This window comes from Desmodus rotundus, chromosome 1 (genome assembly GCF_022682495.2).
Source record: "Desmodus rotundus isolate HL8 chromosome 1, HLdesRot8A.1, whole genome shotgun sequence".
NCBI lineage: Eukaryota > Metazoa > Chordata > Mammalia > Chiroptera > Phyllostomidae > Desmodus > Desmodus rotundus.
The window spans coordinates 47402383-47420152 of record NC_071387.1 but is presented as its reverse complement, the minus strand read 5'-3'; the positions used below and the strand labels follow the sequence as shown (position 1 = coordinate 47420152).

Sequence of the window (17770 nt, the reverse complement as noted above, 5' to 3'; positions counted from 1 at the left end):
GATCATTAGATTTCACTGTTACACACTCAAAGTTTAAAACAAAACAAAATAGTTTCACTTGAGAATGTGCTTGAAGAGGCCTAAAATATTATGTTTATTAAATCTCTACTCTTGCTCATTAAAAAAATGTCTTTTCACTGTTCTGAGGGGTGAAGTGGGAACTATGCATTAGGCACTTCTGCTACATACTGAACGAGGATGGGTGTCCTGAGGAAAAACACCTTATGGGCTTGTTTGGACTGAATTATGGCCACTCTGTTTCCTGAACGATCATGCAAGGAATGGCTGGTAGACAGCTACGGTTAGTTAGACTTGAATGGCAGACATTTGGAAAATGAACGAAGTAGGACTGTCATTTCAAGGAAAACAACTCACAGTGTTGGTTGCCAAAGACAAAATTCAAATTTTCAAGCAAAGAATAGAATCTTGGAAAACCTGTCCTTCCCCCACCTTATGACCTCGAAAGACTATTCTGATGAGATCAGAGGTGACAATGAATGCAAGCTTTTGAAATTGTATAATAAAAATGTGTCAGCATTTGGAAAATCTGCACATAACTCAACAAACCAATATTTTACAAAGGCCGATCTATGGTGTTAGGAGATTCATACAAATTGAAGTTGGGATTTTAATGTAACAATATGAAAAGTTCACTGACATGGTTTCAGACTTTATGTTGCAACTAATCTTTAAGAAATTGCCTCTTGTTGAATTTTGATGCACCAAAAAAAGAGTATCTACAATTATCTAAAGATTTCTTCTTCCTTTTTTTAAAATTAATGATTTTATTTATTTATTTTTAGAGAGGGGGAAAGGAGGGAGGAAGAGAGGAAGAGAAACATCGATGTGTGAGAGTAACAGCAATCAGTTGCCTCTTGTGCGCCCCCAACTGGGGACCTGGCCTGACGGGGAATCGAACCAGCCACCTTTCTCTTTGTGGGATGATGCCCAACCAACTGAGCCACATTGGTCAGGGCTACTTCTTCATTTTTTGATATATCTATCATATTTAACACATTTTGTGACAGATTTTCTTCCTATATTTCAACCAAAACAACATCTTGCAACAGACTGAGCGCAGAAGTAGATAAGAGAATCTAGCTGTCTTCTATTGAGTCAGACATTACAGAAACTTGCAAAAAGAAAAGTAAAACAATGCTACTCATCACTCATTTTTGTTTTTGAAAACATAGTTGTTTTTCATAAACATGTTATCTATGTTAATATGTAATGAGTGGACTTCCTATGGTCACCTTAAAATGAATTAATAATTATTTTAAAAAGTCTCAACTTTAATTTCCAGCATGATAACTACTGATAGCACTCAACATAGATGGAAGCTTTTGGAGTCCTCAATAATTTTTAAAGGTTTAAATAGATCCTCAGACCCCAAACCTTGAAAACTGTTGAGGTACATAATAAGATTAATTTGAATTTCGTTGCTACTCTGTGATCTTTAAGGCTCACTCTCAGTGCCAGTTTTTGATTTGAATTGGACCTCGGGAGGAAAAGAAAGGGGTGTATTAGCACCAAATACGTTTCTTTTTCTTTCTTTTCTGTCTTTCTTTTTTTTTAAACGGAGGGAAGAAGTGGTGGAGCAGTTGTTTCTCATCTGATCTCCCACTGGGAGAGAAGGAAGCCACCCCCCCCCCCCCAAACTGTCACACTCTAATCCTCCCAGAAGTCAGGAAACAGAATTTGCCTCCAGCCTCACCCTCTTGGGGCCGAAGAGATTGTGATAGAGCGTCCGGAAGCGCTTGCGCGTGTAGTTGCAGCGATAAGCGCCTCCCATCAGGTACTCGATCACCAGGCCGATGTCGATCAGGCTGATTCTGTAGTCTGGGGGCAGGTTCCCCTATCAGGGAAGAACGAAACAAACAGACCCAAAAGACAGCGTGATTTACTAGGGATTCTAGTCCAGGTACTCTGTAACTATTTTAGAGTAAAAAAAAATAATTAAAAAAGAAACATATGAATGTATTATTATACTGGTTAATTAATTCACCTTAAAATAGATCCAACCGAAACCTGGATATTCTCGCTTGGAAAGAAGACATAAGTTAAATAAGAAGATGCAGTAATCGTCGGCAATAACAGAAAATCAAAATATTTATTCAAGTCTTCAGCTGAGGAGAAAAAAACACCAGTGTAGCAGAAAGAAACACAAGTCTAGACAAGGCAAGTGCTATCGCTCCCAGACGCTAGGAATGTAGTTCCCCAGAAGTCCCCAGGCCCCTCGCTGCTCTGCCTTTGACCCAGGCCTGTTACTACCCTCTTGCTGATCATTTGTTTCTTCACACCCACTAAACGAAGACTCCTTCCAGAAGGTGATTGTTACTACCAGGGCTTGTACTAGGTGGAGTATGCATAGAGTTCAGATCTCCTTTAACACCAAACTTCTATTAACAAAAAACATTTGGCACCTTTTTATAAAAGGAGAGCAGGATGGATGTCAGGGTGAAGTCATTTATGAATATCCCTTGTGTTGGAGGAGAAAGCAGGGAGGAATAGCTTTGTATTTTTAATTGTTTTATCTATCTTTGCATTCCCAGTGCCTTTTATAAGTGCCTGGTGTGTATGGTAGGCATGCAAAATGCTCTGTGTGGTCGTTGAAAATGTGAACGAGCAACAGTGCCATTAGCTGATGTGGTGGGATCTAGTCTCAGTTTGGGGTTTTTTTAGTGTTACGTGCTCAGTAAGAGAAGTAACTAGCCACAGTGTGTGAATCACCCCTGCTTGGGAAGAAAGCCTTACTTTACTGCAGAAATTTGACTTGAAATATGTGTCTTGATGTATCTGCATGGGCAGGAATGAATTGATAGCAACTGAAGCAACAGCTTAAGTGGATGAGATCCCAGTGCTGCTCTTTCAACTTCCTTGCTGAGTGTAGACTTAGTTCCCAGTCTGCCTGAAGCAGGGTGCAGCCAAGAGGAGGGCCCCAAGAAGGGATTTGTAATGGGGACCAGAACTCAAGGTGTCCAGGAAATATGAGAAATATATATATAGGATGTCCTCACCCCCACAAGCCTGAGCCAGGGGGGATGGGACACATGGGGCAGGGCCATTCAGAGCTGTTTTGGGTAGCAAGAGCTTTGCAGGTAACCCCTGGCACAGTCATTTAACATATCTATAACCTTTAACTGGTTTCATAGATATGTTAAATAGCTGTGGCCATGCTTTGAGCCAGAAGGATGGGAGCGAATTCCACCCAAGATGGGACTGGGAAGCAACTCCCCCTGGTTACAGGGCCTGCGTGAGAGCTTGGAGATGATTGGCTTCACGCCATGGGGCCACACCTGCCCAGACTTACTATGGCAGCCCAGGAAAGCTGGAAGAATACGGGGATGCTGGCAGGTGTAACTGACTGTAGGAGAAGTCGGAAATGGGGCTGCAGAGGAAGACAGGTGCTGGGATTTAAACCTGGGCGCGGCAGCCATAGGATAGGAGGGCCACGAGGTTCTGAAGTAAAAAGGGAGAACCACAAGGTTCTGAAGCAAGTAGATAGGTAGAGGTCCACGAGGTTCTGAAGCAAGTAAATAGAAAGAGGGCCACGAGGTTTTGGGGGAGAAGGGAGAGGATCAGGCAGCTTTGGTGAAGTGAAGAGAGGACCATGCGGTTCTGAGGGGAAAGGAAGAGGACCACGCAGTTCTGAAGGAGAGTAGAGAGGACCATGTGGTTTTGGAGGAGAGGAAGGAGGACCACATGGTTTTGGAGTGCTTCTTTTTGCCACGCGGCTTAGGCAGCAGGAGAGACTTTGCCAAGAAGAAAAGGGGAGAAAGGACTCTTGCTGGGGGACCATGAGAAGGTGCCACATGGCTTTGGATTAACTGGAGATTGCAGCAGCCACACAGATGATGGTGCCAGGAGCCTGAACCACGGACTTCTACTTCCTTTCCTGAGACATGGTACCCCGGACTGGGCACAAGGAGAGGGAAGGACTGTGCATCTGTGGGTATTCTAAAGGACTTTAGTATCTTATTGAAGACATTAAGTCATTACTCTAAGTCTGTGTAACTTTTAAATAAATAATTTCTTTCCTTTTCACCAGTCTCTGGCATTGAGAGACGTCTTTCCTCTGGCTGTGGGCATTTCAAACCTAGCAGGTGGGCGTGGGGCGGAACCTCCAGAGACAGAAAGGGGGAATCCTTTCTGTAATAACTTAACGTGAACCCCCCCACCCCGCCCCCCGCCCTGGCCTTGCTCTGTAACATGCCGGTAGCAATGTACCTCTCCCTTAACTTGGGCATAAGGTGGGCTTGGGGACCTAATCTGAGCCAGGTGAGCAAAGAGGGACTTCGTGAAGGGCATCCTAGAAAAGATAGAAGCACTTTGAGGCCCAGAACCCCTCCCATCCTTGACCTTGGCCCATTCCATTAGTTGAATTGTCCCTTCACAAAAATTGTCACTTTGTTCCTCCCCATCTCCCCGATTTCGAGATCTCCTTTGTTTGAAGACTATCTCATCAAGCTAACTAAATTGTCAAATTAAGCTATCCTCAGGCTATCAAGAAAGACCAATTGTCTGACTTTTTATGCAAAGCATGGCAAAAATATAAAAAAGGAAACTTAGAGAAGGTTTTATCTGCAGATTGTCACTTTTCAGATATTGCTCTTTCCATAAATATTAAACTGAGGTTAAAAATATTACCCGTGCACTGGTTTTCTCCATTATTTTGGGACAGGTTAACGAGGCTGCAGTTTCTGTATGGTCCGGCTCTGGCTCTACCACACGGCTAAGCAGCCCTGGCATTTCAAAAAGCAGAAGACCCCCAGAGCCGCACACTCCCGAGTCAGCCTGTCTCCCTTGCATTTGGTTCCTACAAGAATGACCCCCAGAGAAGGCCCACCCATCTGTGGCACTTTCCTTGGCTCTGTGTGGAAGGCAGGAACACGTGCTGTGAGTCAACTGCCCTGGGCTTCTGTCTGTCCTGAACAAATCGGCCACTTTCCTTCAATGCCTCAGTTGTTTTTCCTAGTAAACAGGGCTGAACTTCACGGCCTCTATGGTCTGTAATGTACCAGGTTTCCAAAAAGACCCCTTAAGGATTTATTGTGATGTCTATCGAAAGGTAGTCATAGTGAGTCTATGAATTTGTGCCTGTGTTTAATCTTGTGACAATTTTCTAAATTTGAAACATGGGTAATATCAACAGCTATATATTTTCTTTTGAGAAATGTATATTCAGACATTAGTTTGAATTCTAAGAACAAGAACCAATATTGCCTGAAGGCCAATATTGAATGGCAATATTTATATATTTGAGATGTTTGTGAGAGTGGGGGTTGTCAGGAAAGTGGTAATAGTAAAATTCAAAATAAATAAAAATTTAAGAGGGACAAATAAAATATTTTTTGCAAATGACTTTATTCATAAAGGGCTCTTAGGTTTACAGACTACCAGAGAAGGTGAGAACATCTTTTGGGAAACTTCTCATATGAACTTTGATTCTTTCAGAGTGATGTATGACCTGATCTCAATGAGGAGAAAGGATTCAGAGACTATTCTGGGTTCTACCCAACTTTCAGTGAAGGCCTGGGAGGGCGGGGGGGAAAAAAGGGCCTGCATTCTGATTGACCACAAGGCGGCGATGTTCACCTAGCCAAAGCCAAGAGGGTTCCTTCCTCACCAGCATTTGCCTGCCTGCTATTTTGTGTACTAAGGCGATGTAAGCGAATACAGAGCAGGTTAGAGGATTTGGGGATAAGGAGAGAATCAGATGCTTTCGTAGTGATATCGGGAGGAGGGAAAGCTTACTTTACCAGGTAATGTGTTTGAACTCGGTCTGCAAGACTGACTGGAACTGTTTTTGTTTTTTGTTTCTTTTTCCAGAAGCAGAGAAATTAAGGGAAATTAGTTTCACAATTTTTACTGGGAAGAGTGGAAACCTTTTGGGGAAGATGAAATAGATTTCATAAAATGAAAAAAATTGTAATAACTGTGTCCTGAGTGAGCTCTGAAGGGGCTGGCAACATCGGTGCCTGTCTGAACCGACAGCCTTGGCCACCTGCGGCCTGCAGGTGTAACAGACGCGCAGAGAACAGTCAGCAATGTGATCCTGCAGTGCAAATAGCACTGGGCCGGACTGCGGGCCTGGCCAGATCACGCCCTTTCTCGGGACCTCAGTTTACACTTGGATAACAGGCAGTTTGAACAGAGTTTCCTTTAAAGTCTTTATTTCTAAAGGTCCGATTGCCTGACTACTACATGGCAGGCTGCTCTTATGTCCATGCTGCCGGGTTGCCGGGCAAGGACTCTTGTCCAGAGCTTCCAGGGCTGATGTGGTTTCCACAAATCCCCTGAAATTTGGTTAGTGGAGCTGGGGCTTAGAGACAAGGGATGGGAAAGGGATGGACGGAGTGGGTCTGTGCTCCCCACATCCACCTCCTCTGGAAAAAGCAGAGGAAGTGAACGGCATGTCACACGCCACAGGTAATGTCCAAACACCTTCTGGAGGAGTCTTACTTCGCTCGAGTCCTTTTCACATAGAAAGTCATCAGAGATACTGGTGTGCTACTCCTTCTGTGTGCTGTTTCTGTTATTTCCCCGCCCCTTTTCGTAATTCCTTTGGTCACTGGTAATGCCTGAACACTTATTTCCCATTTCATGCCTTTCCAACACAAGGCAAGCCACGTGATTTACATAGTTTGATCCACAGAATGCAACAGAGAAGCGTGGGTCGGGGGAAAGGTACAACTTGGTAACTCGAAAACGTTGTCTCATTTTTTCGTAGGAGCTACTACCCTGAAGCTAAGTTTTAAGTCATGCCATGCCTAAGCATAACTGTTAATTAAAAGAATTGTTTAAATTCACTTAGATCTGCTCTTCTAAATGCACTCTATTTTTCCGATGTCAGCTTATGATATCACTATCAGATTTCAGCTGGTCAGGAGACATTTTTCTTTTCTTGGAAACTTATAACAAGCCTCCAAAACAAGACTGTTTCCTTCTGATGCACGTTAGGTGGAAATGATAGCCAGTGGTCAAGTTTTCCAAGGAGGAGTGGGGACAAGGCTATTCTGGTAAAAGTTTATGGAAAAAGAGGAGGACATTCCTCCAGTGTCTGGCACAGGAATAGCCTGGGCAACTAATCTTACAAAAAATAAGAATGCTTTTGTAAATTTGCATGAATTTAACAGAGGGGATTATAAAATGTCCTTTCTTTACCCAGTGTGTCTGAAATGCTTTTCATTCTGTAAATCTCTGAGTCTTGATTCCCATGTGAATGAATTTTAAACTCTCATAATTTCACACTACGTCTACATAAAGCTTAAATGTCATACTCCTTTGGTGGGGAGGGATAGTATAGGTAGTCTGAAGTATTAGCACATTTAATTTTAACTACTACTGTAAAACATACAGAGGCACAAATTGAGCAGACAGTTAGCTACTGAAATGGCACGTTAGAGTTCATGAAAAAGCAGACAGACTCAGGCCACTCTGGTTTAATAAGAGAGCACTTGGTACGTCCAATGGATTTATGCATGAAAACAATTCAGGGAATTTGGCTGGCTGCTGTCATTTTAAATTTCTTGTCATTGTTCCTAGATTGTTCTCTCGGTATAAATAACTTGAGATTTTGAAACTGGCTTGGGAGAAATTCTCCACAGTCAACTCTGTTGATTCCAAAGGATAGGTGGACTTGCAGATGTCACGCTGGTTGACTCATGGTCTGATATTTCCGAAGTGCATCCCCCGGGTTTGTAAGGGTTACTTACGTTTCATTTACAGACACATTCTCCAACCCTATGTTCAAGGTCCAGAACTGTGCTCATAACTTACAAACAGCTTTTTGTACCAGGGTTTATCACCTACTGATTAATTTTTTGCCACAGATTAAATCAGTTAATATATACATAAAGTCCTATAATCATAAAGCACAAAGTACCTGCTAATTATTATGTTCCTTAGTTTTTGGTAATTGCTTAAACTGTTCAAGATTTTCTTAGCAATATAAACCTAGTTTGTGTAGCCTTTGAGTATCTTATTGGCCTAAATTGCTGGAAGTCTTCTGGAACCACTTGAGGAAAATGTGCACCAATATTAATTTCTCTATCATTCACTTCTTAAGAAAAAACAAAACAACCCCCCTCCTTTTCAGCTCGCTTTGTCCACGTGACAACATGTAGACACTTCCAGCTCCTTCGGCTGCGATTGTTATTCTTTGCTCTCCAATCATCGCATGCTCATCTTTATCACAGAAATAGAGTCTGCACTTCCGGCTCCTATTCCCAGGGGAAGGAACTAAACATAGGTTTCCTGTTTCTCCCCACCTTATTGGCAGTCTCCATTGCCAGGTTAAAAAGATACATTGTTCCTAAGCCAGTTCAGTGCTTTCCTGGGTGTACTGTTATAATTTTTTCCCAGTTACCAAATTAGTAAGTGAACGAATGCTTATGTAACTATACCCTTGCTCTGGTATTTGGATAACACTAAAGAGAAAAATAAAACTGGGCCTCACTAATACTTCTGCCTTCCAAATTCTTACCATTTTGTTCTTTCTTGTTAGTTATGATTTTTGAGGTATATCCTTAGCTAATAAGTTTAAAAGAAAAACCCTACCTTAAAAATACTCTACACGCCTCTTAATACAAGTGATGTGAACAAATGCAAGAGGCAGCGAATGGGATTTCAGAAAAGAGAAAGCGCTGTTGCAAAGCAGAGTCTGGCAAGGAAGAAAACCTATGAGGAGGGGTTCTGATCATTTGTACTCAGTAAAATCTAACTACAAAATCCCTTTGAAACTCATGCAAGACGTTGAGAAGCTGAGTGATGGAGGTGGATGAGCGACTTTATTCAAAGGTTTGGATTGACCAACAGCTAGGACTGAGGAACAAAGGCACAGCTGTCTCCTCAGAGAGCCTCCTCATTCCTTCAGTGACACAGAGTAGCTTAAGGCAAGGGGACAATATCTTAGTATTTTAGAAACATCTCTAATGTTTAGAAACATTTTATTGAACAGGAGCAACAAATATTTCGGCAAAGAATACACATTGGATGTGTACACAGTCTTCTGGGATACTGTCCCCCGTTTAGTTTCTAGGCAATTTTTGGCCAGGATAAATTGAACAAAATGAGAAGACCTGGGGAAAGAGCAGTAGGTTTGTGGAGGGCAGTTGTGCTTACAGCTTGAAATGGGGCAGGCCAGGGAGAGAAGTGATTTTGGTAAAATGGTTGTCGGGTCCAACTGGTTCATAGGTACCAGCTGATAACAGTAAAAATACAGGCAGTGGCATAAATCCACACATTATCAGCAGCCTCCGGGCCTTTGCTTGGCCTTTTGAAGGAAAATGAAAAAGAGGCTAATGGACACCAATGGGTCAGTTCTAGCCAACAAGTTCCCGTGACATGAAGGAATTGGACTCTATTCTTGACCTTACTGTGTAGCTTTCTCTGAGGCTGTCTTATGGACTTTGGTGAAGAATTGCTACAGTTCGGTGGGTGGGTATACCTCTGTGTGTGTGCACACGTGTACGGGGGTGGGGCAAGTGCCACCATCTATTTTGTCCATCGGAGTTAAGGCAGCACTGTCTGGGAAGGCTGCAAAGGCACAGAACCAAAGCAGCCTCTGGAAGAGATTGTGTGGGGCAAAAGAACAAGCACCTGGCTAAGTTTAAAAATAACCTCCCTTGACTCACTCTTCTCATCTATACTTGGGAATAGTACTATACAATAACAAAATAATAATAATAAAATAATAATTCTCATAGAATTGTTGTAAAGATGAGCTAAGGCGCATAGGAAGCCCAGATTGGTGTCACACACTGAGTCGTCACTAAATATCAGGTATTATTGTTGTATTATTAATCAAAGGTTCTGAGTTCTAATCCTACCTCTTCACTAACCATCTAGTACAGTTCTCACCTCCTTGCATTTCAGCCTCCTCATCTGTAAAGTGTGACAAATCTACTGGCTTTCTTTCCCTATCACAATCTTAGATAATGAATGTGAAGAAATATACAGGAAAAAATAAAGTATTAGAAGCATGGTATACACACATGTGCTTTAGCGTCTGTTTCTCTGAGGCTTTTTGAGGTATCCTCACTACACTCTGTATAATGCCAGATGTGACACTGATGCATTGCCTCAGGAGCTACAGAATAAAGATGCCTCTTACGGTTACTTGGACAGCATGGAAATCAGCTCTCCAAACAGTGAGGGGCATACGCAAATGTACAGGCAATGGCATAAATCCACATGACATGGGGAAAACACCCAGAGGTCCACTATCAAAAAGCGCCACGTCCAGTGAAAGCATCTAGAACACGGAGACTGGAGATAAACCGCAGCTGCGCCAGAAGCAGAGATGTCAGAGTTAAAGGCCACACACACATGCTGTGTCCTGAAATGAGGGGGTCCGGCAGGGACAGGAATACTCTGGTGGCTCATGCAATGCAAAACAGAGGCACTTTCTAATCACAGGAAGCAGTCAAGACGGCCTCCGACGTGCAGTCGAGAGGGTTCTTACCTTTTTGACATCCCTGACCAAGTGGTACAATGTGTTTGAGGGCCCATGTCTCTGAAAACAATAAAGAAGAATCAAATGGTTTTGCTAGTTGGGCTCTCACTGGCAAGGCAGGAAGGATCTGGAAGGAAGGGTCTGGCTGGCGAGGGACAGTCGTTAAGATGAACCTTGTTGTAGTTGCTCAGTTGTACCTGCCTTTTCTAAAGAAACACACTGGCAGATTTTTGGGTTATGGTTCTTCAAGAGAAAGCATTTGAGGCTCTAGGTTCAAACTTTATAGAGGAAGCCATCAATGCTGTTGACAGCTAAACCAAGACATCATGTAAGGGGCTAGTTTTGCAGCAGGGAGCATGGGGAGAAAGGGGCCAGTTTATTGCATTGGAAATGCACTTCAGCACATTGCCAGCTGCATCTTGTCTATTACTCATGTTGAATGAGAAATTATCTGAAGTAGGGGTTGGCAAACTTTTTTTTTTTTTTTAAATAGCCAGGTAGTCAATATTGTAGGCTTTATGGGCCATATAGTCTTCATGGCAACTGTTCAACTCAGCTGTTGTGCAGCAGCAGCCAGAGACGATACCTACACAAATGAGGCTGCCTGTGATTCAGTAAAACTTTGTGGACACAAAAAAGAGTAAAATTTCATAAAATTTGAATGTCACAAAATAGCATTCCTCTTTTGATTTTTTTCAACCATTGAAAAATGTAAAAGACCATTGTTGCAGGCCATACAAAAATAGGTGGTGAGCTTGGTTTGGCCCTTGGGTGGTAGCTTGCTAAAATCTGGTCTAAAGAAAAGGCCACAGGAAGTTTGGGAAAAAGAGAGGCTTTGGAAAAATGTATGCCTGCTTAAGGTAAGAATAAAATGAAATGGCTTGCCATCCAATTGTCTTCCAGGAATAGGAATGCTAGCTAAAATGTAGACTGCCTAGTTAAATTTGAATTCCAGATAGATGGTGAGTAATTTCTAATGTAAATATGTCTCATGCATACTTGGGACACATTTATATTAAAAATTATTTGTTGTTCATCTTAAATTTAAATTTAACTGGGCAGCTTGTATTTTTATTTGCTAAATTTGGCCACCCTATTAGAGGATCTCAAAACAGTGACGGCAAAGCCTTGAGCACAGGTGAAACGTGGTCAGGGATTGAGACAATGCCCCTCTATTGCCTCAGCAACCTGACGCTTTATGCAGACATACTCATCAGAACTCTTTCTCCGCTGAGGGACGCAGTATTGTGCAGGGATTAAACATGCAGACTCTGGAGTCAGGATGCCCGGCTCCAAACTCGGCTCTGCTGCTTGCCGGCTGCGACCAGGGGCAAGCTACTTAACTGTGACTCAGTACTGCCATCTCTAAAATGAGGATAACATCTCCATTTGTCTGGGAGAAATGTGAAGATTAAATGATAACATATTTATGAAGCTACTAAAATGCTTAGCATTCAATAAATATTAGCTATGATTATTATTGAGGCCATTCACTGCCTCATAATCCTTATCAACAGAGCTCTCCAGGGAAACACCACCAGTTGATCTGAGTGATAGAATCTATTGGCCATCTAGAACTTCCTTATCTCTTGACAATCATTGGAATAAATCACCCTACTCCCTTGATTCTCTAATGGGTAGGCAAGTCATTCAACTCTACGCTTTATTTTTTATTTTACTAAAAACCCATCATTCTACCCCCCAACAGATTTACTGAGATATAATTGATGTAGCATTGTGTAAGTTTAATGTAAAAAATTATTTGATACTTGTATATATGACAGTGAAGTGTTTCCCACAGTAAGTTCAGTCACCATATCTTTCACCTCACGTAGTTACCATTTTGTTGTTGTTAAGGTGAGATCATTAAAGCTCTACTCTCGTGTCAACTTTCAAGTACACAATGCAGCACTGTTAACTATGGTCGCCATGTTGTACCTTGGATCCCTGGAACTTGTTCATTCCATACTTAAAAAGTTTGTGCCCATTGGCCAATACCTCAGTTTTCTTGAGGAACCTCCACAGTGTTTTTTATATTGGCTCCCTTGTCACGTGTTAGGGGACCGTGTATGCATAAGCTTATCACTGGGCTCTTGATTCTGTCCCATTGTTCTATCTGTCTGTTTTTATGTCAGTACCCACTGTTCTGATTACTGTAGCTTTGTGATGTAGTTTGAAATAAGGAAGTGTGAAGCCTCCACCTTTATTCTTCTTTCTCAAGATTCCTTTGCTAGTCAGGGTCTTTTGTGGTTCCATGCAACTTTTAAGATTGTTTTTTCTATTTCTGTAAAGAAATGCCATTGGGATTTTAAAGGAGTTACACTGAATCTATAGATGGCTTTGGACAGTATGGACATTTTAACAATATTAACACTTCTAATCCAAGAACACATGATATCTTTTTATTTGCTACCTCTTCAATTTCTTTCATTAATGTCTTATCGATTTTGGTGTATGGTCTTTCACTTCTTTGGTTAAATTTATTTACTTAAACTCTCAAGTAATTTATTGTTTTTGATGCTATTGTAAATGGGATTGCTTGATTTTTTCAAATAGTTCATTGTTAATGTGTAGAAATACAAATGATTTTTGTATGTTGATTTTGCATCCTGGAACTTTACTGAATTCATTTACTAGTTCTAATAGTTTTTTGATGGAGTCTATAGAATTTTCTTTTTACTGTTAAAATAAAATTTAATTATGCTGAGGCTATGCCACATTATCTCCTTACCTCAAGAAAAAGTGTCCCTTTTAGATGTGGATAAACAGTAAAATTCATCATGAAGGACTGTTTTTCCCCCTTATGGAAGCCCCTTATATTCAAAACATAATTAAAAAAATATGTTTTAGCTATCAACATACGTGTTTGGCATCGATAGTTAATACAGGAAAACTCTGACCCGAGGTAATCTCACATGTTTGCATGTAAGTCTTACTTAGGAACTAAAAAGTAATTTCAAGGATTTTTACTGCTGAATTCCCAGCTAAAAGTTAATTTCCTGTGCTAAATAAGACATAAACAGAACCATTAAAAAAAGTGATCATATTAGGCTCAAATTTGCCAACCTAGTTTTAGTCCAGAACAACCAACAATAGATATAGTCAGACACTAGGTGAACTGATTTCCTTTCCTGGTGGGTGTTTTTTTTTTTTTTTTTTTTTGGTGGAATGAATGATGCAAATAAGGTGTCAAAGTACCTGTGAAACATTTGGAGAAAATATCTCATTTTCTTCTTAACCAAGTCAGTTAGCCACTGGCCAGTCATCTGCCTCAGTTAGCTCATTAGATTCTTGTGTGCTTCTTTATCTTCTCTGAGAGAAGAAACCCTAAAACCTTACATCAGTCTTTCTTTCAGGAGTAAGATGCCAGATGTTTTTTCCACTCACCGCTACTGGAAACAAGTTTCCCGCAAACATTCAGTAATGGATGAGTACACAAACCACATTTGGATATTAATGCCATGGTTCAAGGACTTCCTGCAAAGTACCTTTAATATGTTTGCATCGGCAGCAGGCATGAGGATGTGCTAGTTTTGGCACCATACGTCTTACGTGCAGCAGTACACATTGGCTGCTCAGTCACTCCAACCAATATTTAGCCACGTGAACAGAAAGACTGAACAAAACATAGTTCTGATAAAGGCTGCATCCAACATAGTTTACGTGAATTGTTTTCACAATCAAGGGCTGCCATTTGGCACTGTTTTGTTAATGCTTATAAACAGGAATTATTTAGAAGAGAAAATACTTCATTGTTGTTTACTGTTGCATAAGTGTCTTCTATATACAATATAGCCTCAAAAAGTCATATTTAAAATCAGTGTTTCAAATAAAAGTGAAGCTATGTTACTGTTCAGCAGCTCCATTCAAATAAACATTGGTACTTCATTCTAAATAAAATATTGTAGCTGAGGTGAAAGCTTCGAAATTTGTATTCTAGCTGTGTAAAAGGAACACCTCGCTCTGCGTACTTTCCGACTGCCACTCTGCTTTCGCAACGTGAATCCACCACATCCTCAACAGGTAAAGCTCTCTGCTGAGAATATAAAAAGTCATAAAAGGAAGCCATAAAAGATTAAATCTTGGTAGGCATGTCAGCTTTCTTTTAATAAAAACAAAAATAGTCACTGCTGTCTAGTTAAATGTCTCTTTTGTAATAAAGTGTTTTCAGTTATTGAAAAAGGGCTCTTAAAAAACCCAACTGCCTGTATCTTAATACCCTGCTCCCTCTTGCCCTAACACACATTGGAGGAAAGAATCACTTAATGTGCAAATTGCCAAAACAAATGTGGTGGAGAGGGCACTTCTTGAAATGGTGTGCCCAGTCAGTGCCTGATTTTTTCTTTTACGACATCAACTTCTGTCCCAATAACACAAAGTATGTACAGCATGTTGAATAATGTGCAATATGCAAAGCTTTGTGTTGCTGTGAGCAACCTCTATACCCAGCCACCCTCCTCATTCACAAATGCTACCTCGACTAAACACAATTACATCACTAAGCCTGTTGTTTGAAAAAATCTTAAATTTGTTAAAACTGGAAGATCTTTGTATAGGGGCTCCACTCATTTGACTCAAGGTTATAGACTTCTATGGTATTCAGAAATTCATTGCCATCAAATCTTCCCACTGCCTAAATGGTGTCCCCTACAGCTGCAATCTGGGCATTGTCCTTGGTGAAGTCATATTTCCCATCATCTTCTGCTCATTTCTAGTTGGATCATACATCTCCACACAGCTGATGACATGGAACCATCAAAGCTACCACCCACATGTAGTTTTCCATCCAGAGCAGCTACTCCAGCTCCTCTCCTAGCCACATTCATGGGTGCAATTAAAGCCCAGGCATTATTTACAGGAACATAACATTCTATGGTGCTCAGGCACCTCCGATTATGTACAAATGATCAAGCTCGCAGACTGCAGACTGGTGTCTAAGAATGTTCAGAGGAGCACAGCTTGTCCACGACTTTGTCATAGGATCAGAAATATCACAATTTTTCTGTCCTTTTTGACCACATGGATCAGAGCCGCCAAGGACGTGTAATTTCCCATGCAGAGCACACACCCCTGTGTCACAGTAGTTAGTTCTTGGTTCTGGAACAGGAATCCAGTCATCCATGTATGGATCATACATTTCTTCACAACTGAGGCCATCTGAGTGGCCATTCAATCGCGCAACCACATGGAGTTGGCCCATTAGTACAGCCACTTGAAATCAGGCTCTTGGTGTTCTCATGGGATCAAGGGAGGACCAGTGATCTGTATGTGGGTCATAGTACTCAACTGTTCGAAGACATTCCTCTCTGTTACAGCCACCTGCAGCTGTGAGTTTGCCGTCTATCTCTGCTGTCCCCAGACCAGCCCGTGCGTAATGCATAGGTGACATGGCTTTTCTATTAGCTCATCCAGTTGCATCTCAAAGCTAAAACTTTTAGTTAGTTTTGGACTTGTTGGTGAGCTCTGTAGGCTGTTTTGGCCATGAAGAGGATGACACAGAATATACCATCCAGCACAGCCAGGCACAAGTAGGTGTTATTTGGTCTTTTCTGAAGCAATGATTTTCCACTCATACTTAGGACTTTGTACCATGGCATGTGGAGAAGAGACATAGCCAGTGGAACTACTACTTACGTGCTGATGGCCATTTTCATGTGGTGGCTTTTTCTGCACAATGAACGTGGTCATTGTCACTGCCAAACACCTCAGCCTGTCCATCTAGTAGGTTGCCGTCAAGCAGCTTGTGATCAGCTGAGTAGTACAAGGTTTGAACCCTTCCATCAGCTCGTCCAGAGTGTCTCCATTCTCCCAGATGCTACACTGCACCCAGCTGATTACCTTTGTATCTAATTTGCCATTGCTGGGCAAGCAAACCTTATCTTTGAGTATTGCCTCCAACTTTAGCTGTGGAAGTTTAAAAAACTCTTCCTCTTCTGAAATTTGTAACAAACACTCCTGAATAAATGCGTCAAGCTTATTCAACAAACACAAGTCCCCCATATAACTAGCAAAGTTTTGGTAAGGGATGGAGCTGGTAACATCCATTCTAGACAGTAAATAATTGGCACAAACCTTTTTTACTTGGTCCATCTTCAGCTTTTTGGCTGCATAATAAACATCTTTTACTAATTCCTTATCAGCTTTCAACTGTGCAACAAGACTTCAACAAGACTTCAACAGCTTCCGGGTTGAGAACATCAAATTTAACATGAGAAACCCTATGAGGATCACTCTCCTTATTAAAGATTTCAGATAAATAGGGACTGCGGCAAGCCAGGGCTGCTCTGTGTGCTACCATCTCAAGGCCACACACCTGAAGTCCAGTATCACAGAACTGGGCACTTTTCCTCAGGGTGTTTCATTTGGCAATAGAAGACTCAATGAAAGTTTCATCTTCAAACCCTAAATATCCATGGGGAATCATTTTTCCTCATATATTTGGTGACACTATACTGGTGAGAAATGTCCTTCTGGGATGTCTTACATAATCCAAGACGAAGGAGTGTTAAAACTCAGCCCTTCATTGACATATGAAGACCATTGGTTGAAGTGAAGGTGGAGGTGTCTTAAGATTCAATGGTGATTCCAAAACTATCAGGCTTGGAAATGATGTAATCAAGTCCTTAAAAGCTATAGACATGAGTTTCTTCTGTGGTAATTATGCATCATAATCTGGTTCCTCTCTGAGGAGAGGGAAAATCTCAACTCTGGAGCTTCGATGGGGAACAGCAGGGAGCAGGTAGGCCCAGGCCCAATGGAAAGCATCTGGAGGCCTTGGAGGGGGTAAACCATCAAGTGGGAGGACACACAGTCAGCCTACAGAGGTTGCAAGGAGAGAGGGTCACCACCAAGTGTTCATTGTTCGTGGGGACTCACTCCTCACTCATGGACACTGCAGCAGGCAGAGCCACTGTGCCCAGCAGTCCCCAGCAACTGACCTTCACGTGCACGTGCCAGAGACACTGCCACCATCGCCACCACCACCACCACTGCCACAGCGGCCTGCTTGCGCCTTCTACAATTTTCTACATACAAGATTATGTTATCAGAAAACAGAGACAGTTTTACTTCTTCCCTTTCCAGTTTGGTTGCGTTTATGTCTTTTTCTTGCTGAATTGCTCTAGCTATGACTTCCAGTTGCTATGCTGAGTGGCAGTGGTGAGAGTGGGCACCATTGTCTTGGCTCTGAACTCAGGGAAAGCTTTCAGCCTTTCACTACTGAACATGATGTGAGCTGTGGGTTTGTCGTATGTAGCCTTGTACTGTGTTGAGTTATGTTCCTTCTAAACACAGTTTGTGGAGAGATTTTACCGT

General features: G+C 41.7%; 1 protein-coding gene and 1 pseudogene across 15 annotated transcripts in view; both read right to left on the bottom strand.

The window, feature by feature from the left end:
• The window catches only part of TRPM3 (transient receptor potential cation channel subfamily M member 3), a 495102-nt gene that overhangs the window by 91708 nt on the left and 385624 nt on the right, over nucleotides 1-17770 (bottom strand). For 8 of the 15 annotated variants that reach the window (XM_053923764.2, XM_053923757.2, XM_053923766.2 and 5 more), the window contains 3 exons: nucleotides 10466-10516; nucleotides 2006-2041; nucleotides 1715-1855 (listed from right to left, as the gene is read on the bottom strand). In XM_053923764.2, coding sequence (XP_053779739.1) covers nucleotides 1715-1855; nucleotides 2006-2041; nucleotides 10466-10516 — 228 coding nt within the window. The remainder of the gene's footprint in view (nucleotides 1-1714; nucleotides 1856-2005; nucleotides 2042-10465; nucleotides 10517-17770) is intronic. The other 7 variants (XM_053923808.2, XM_053923761.2, XM_053923768.2 and 4 more) reach the window with 2 other exon arrangements.
• Nucleotides 14448-16880, bottom strand: LOC112300200 (influenza virus NS1A-binding protein pseudogene; annotated as a pseudogene).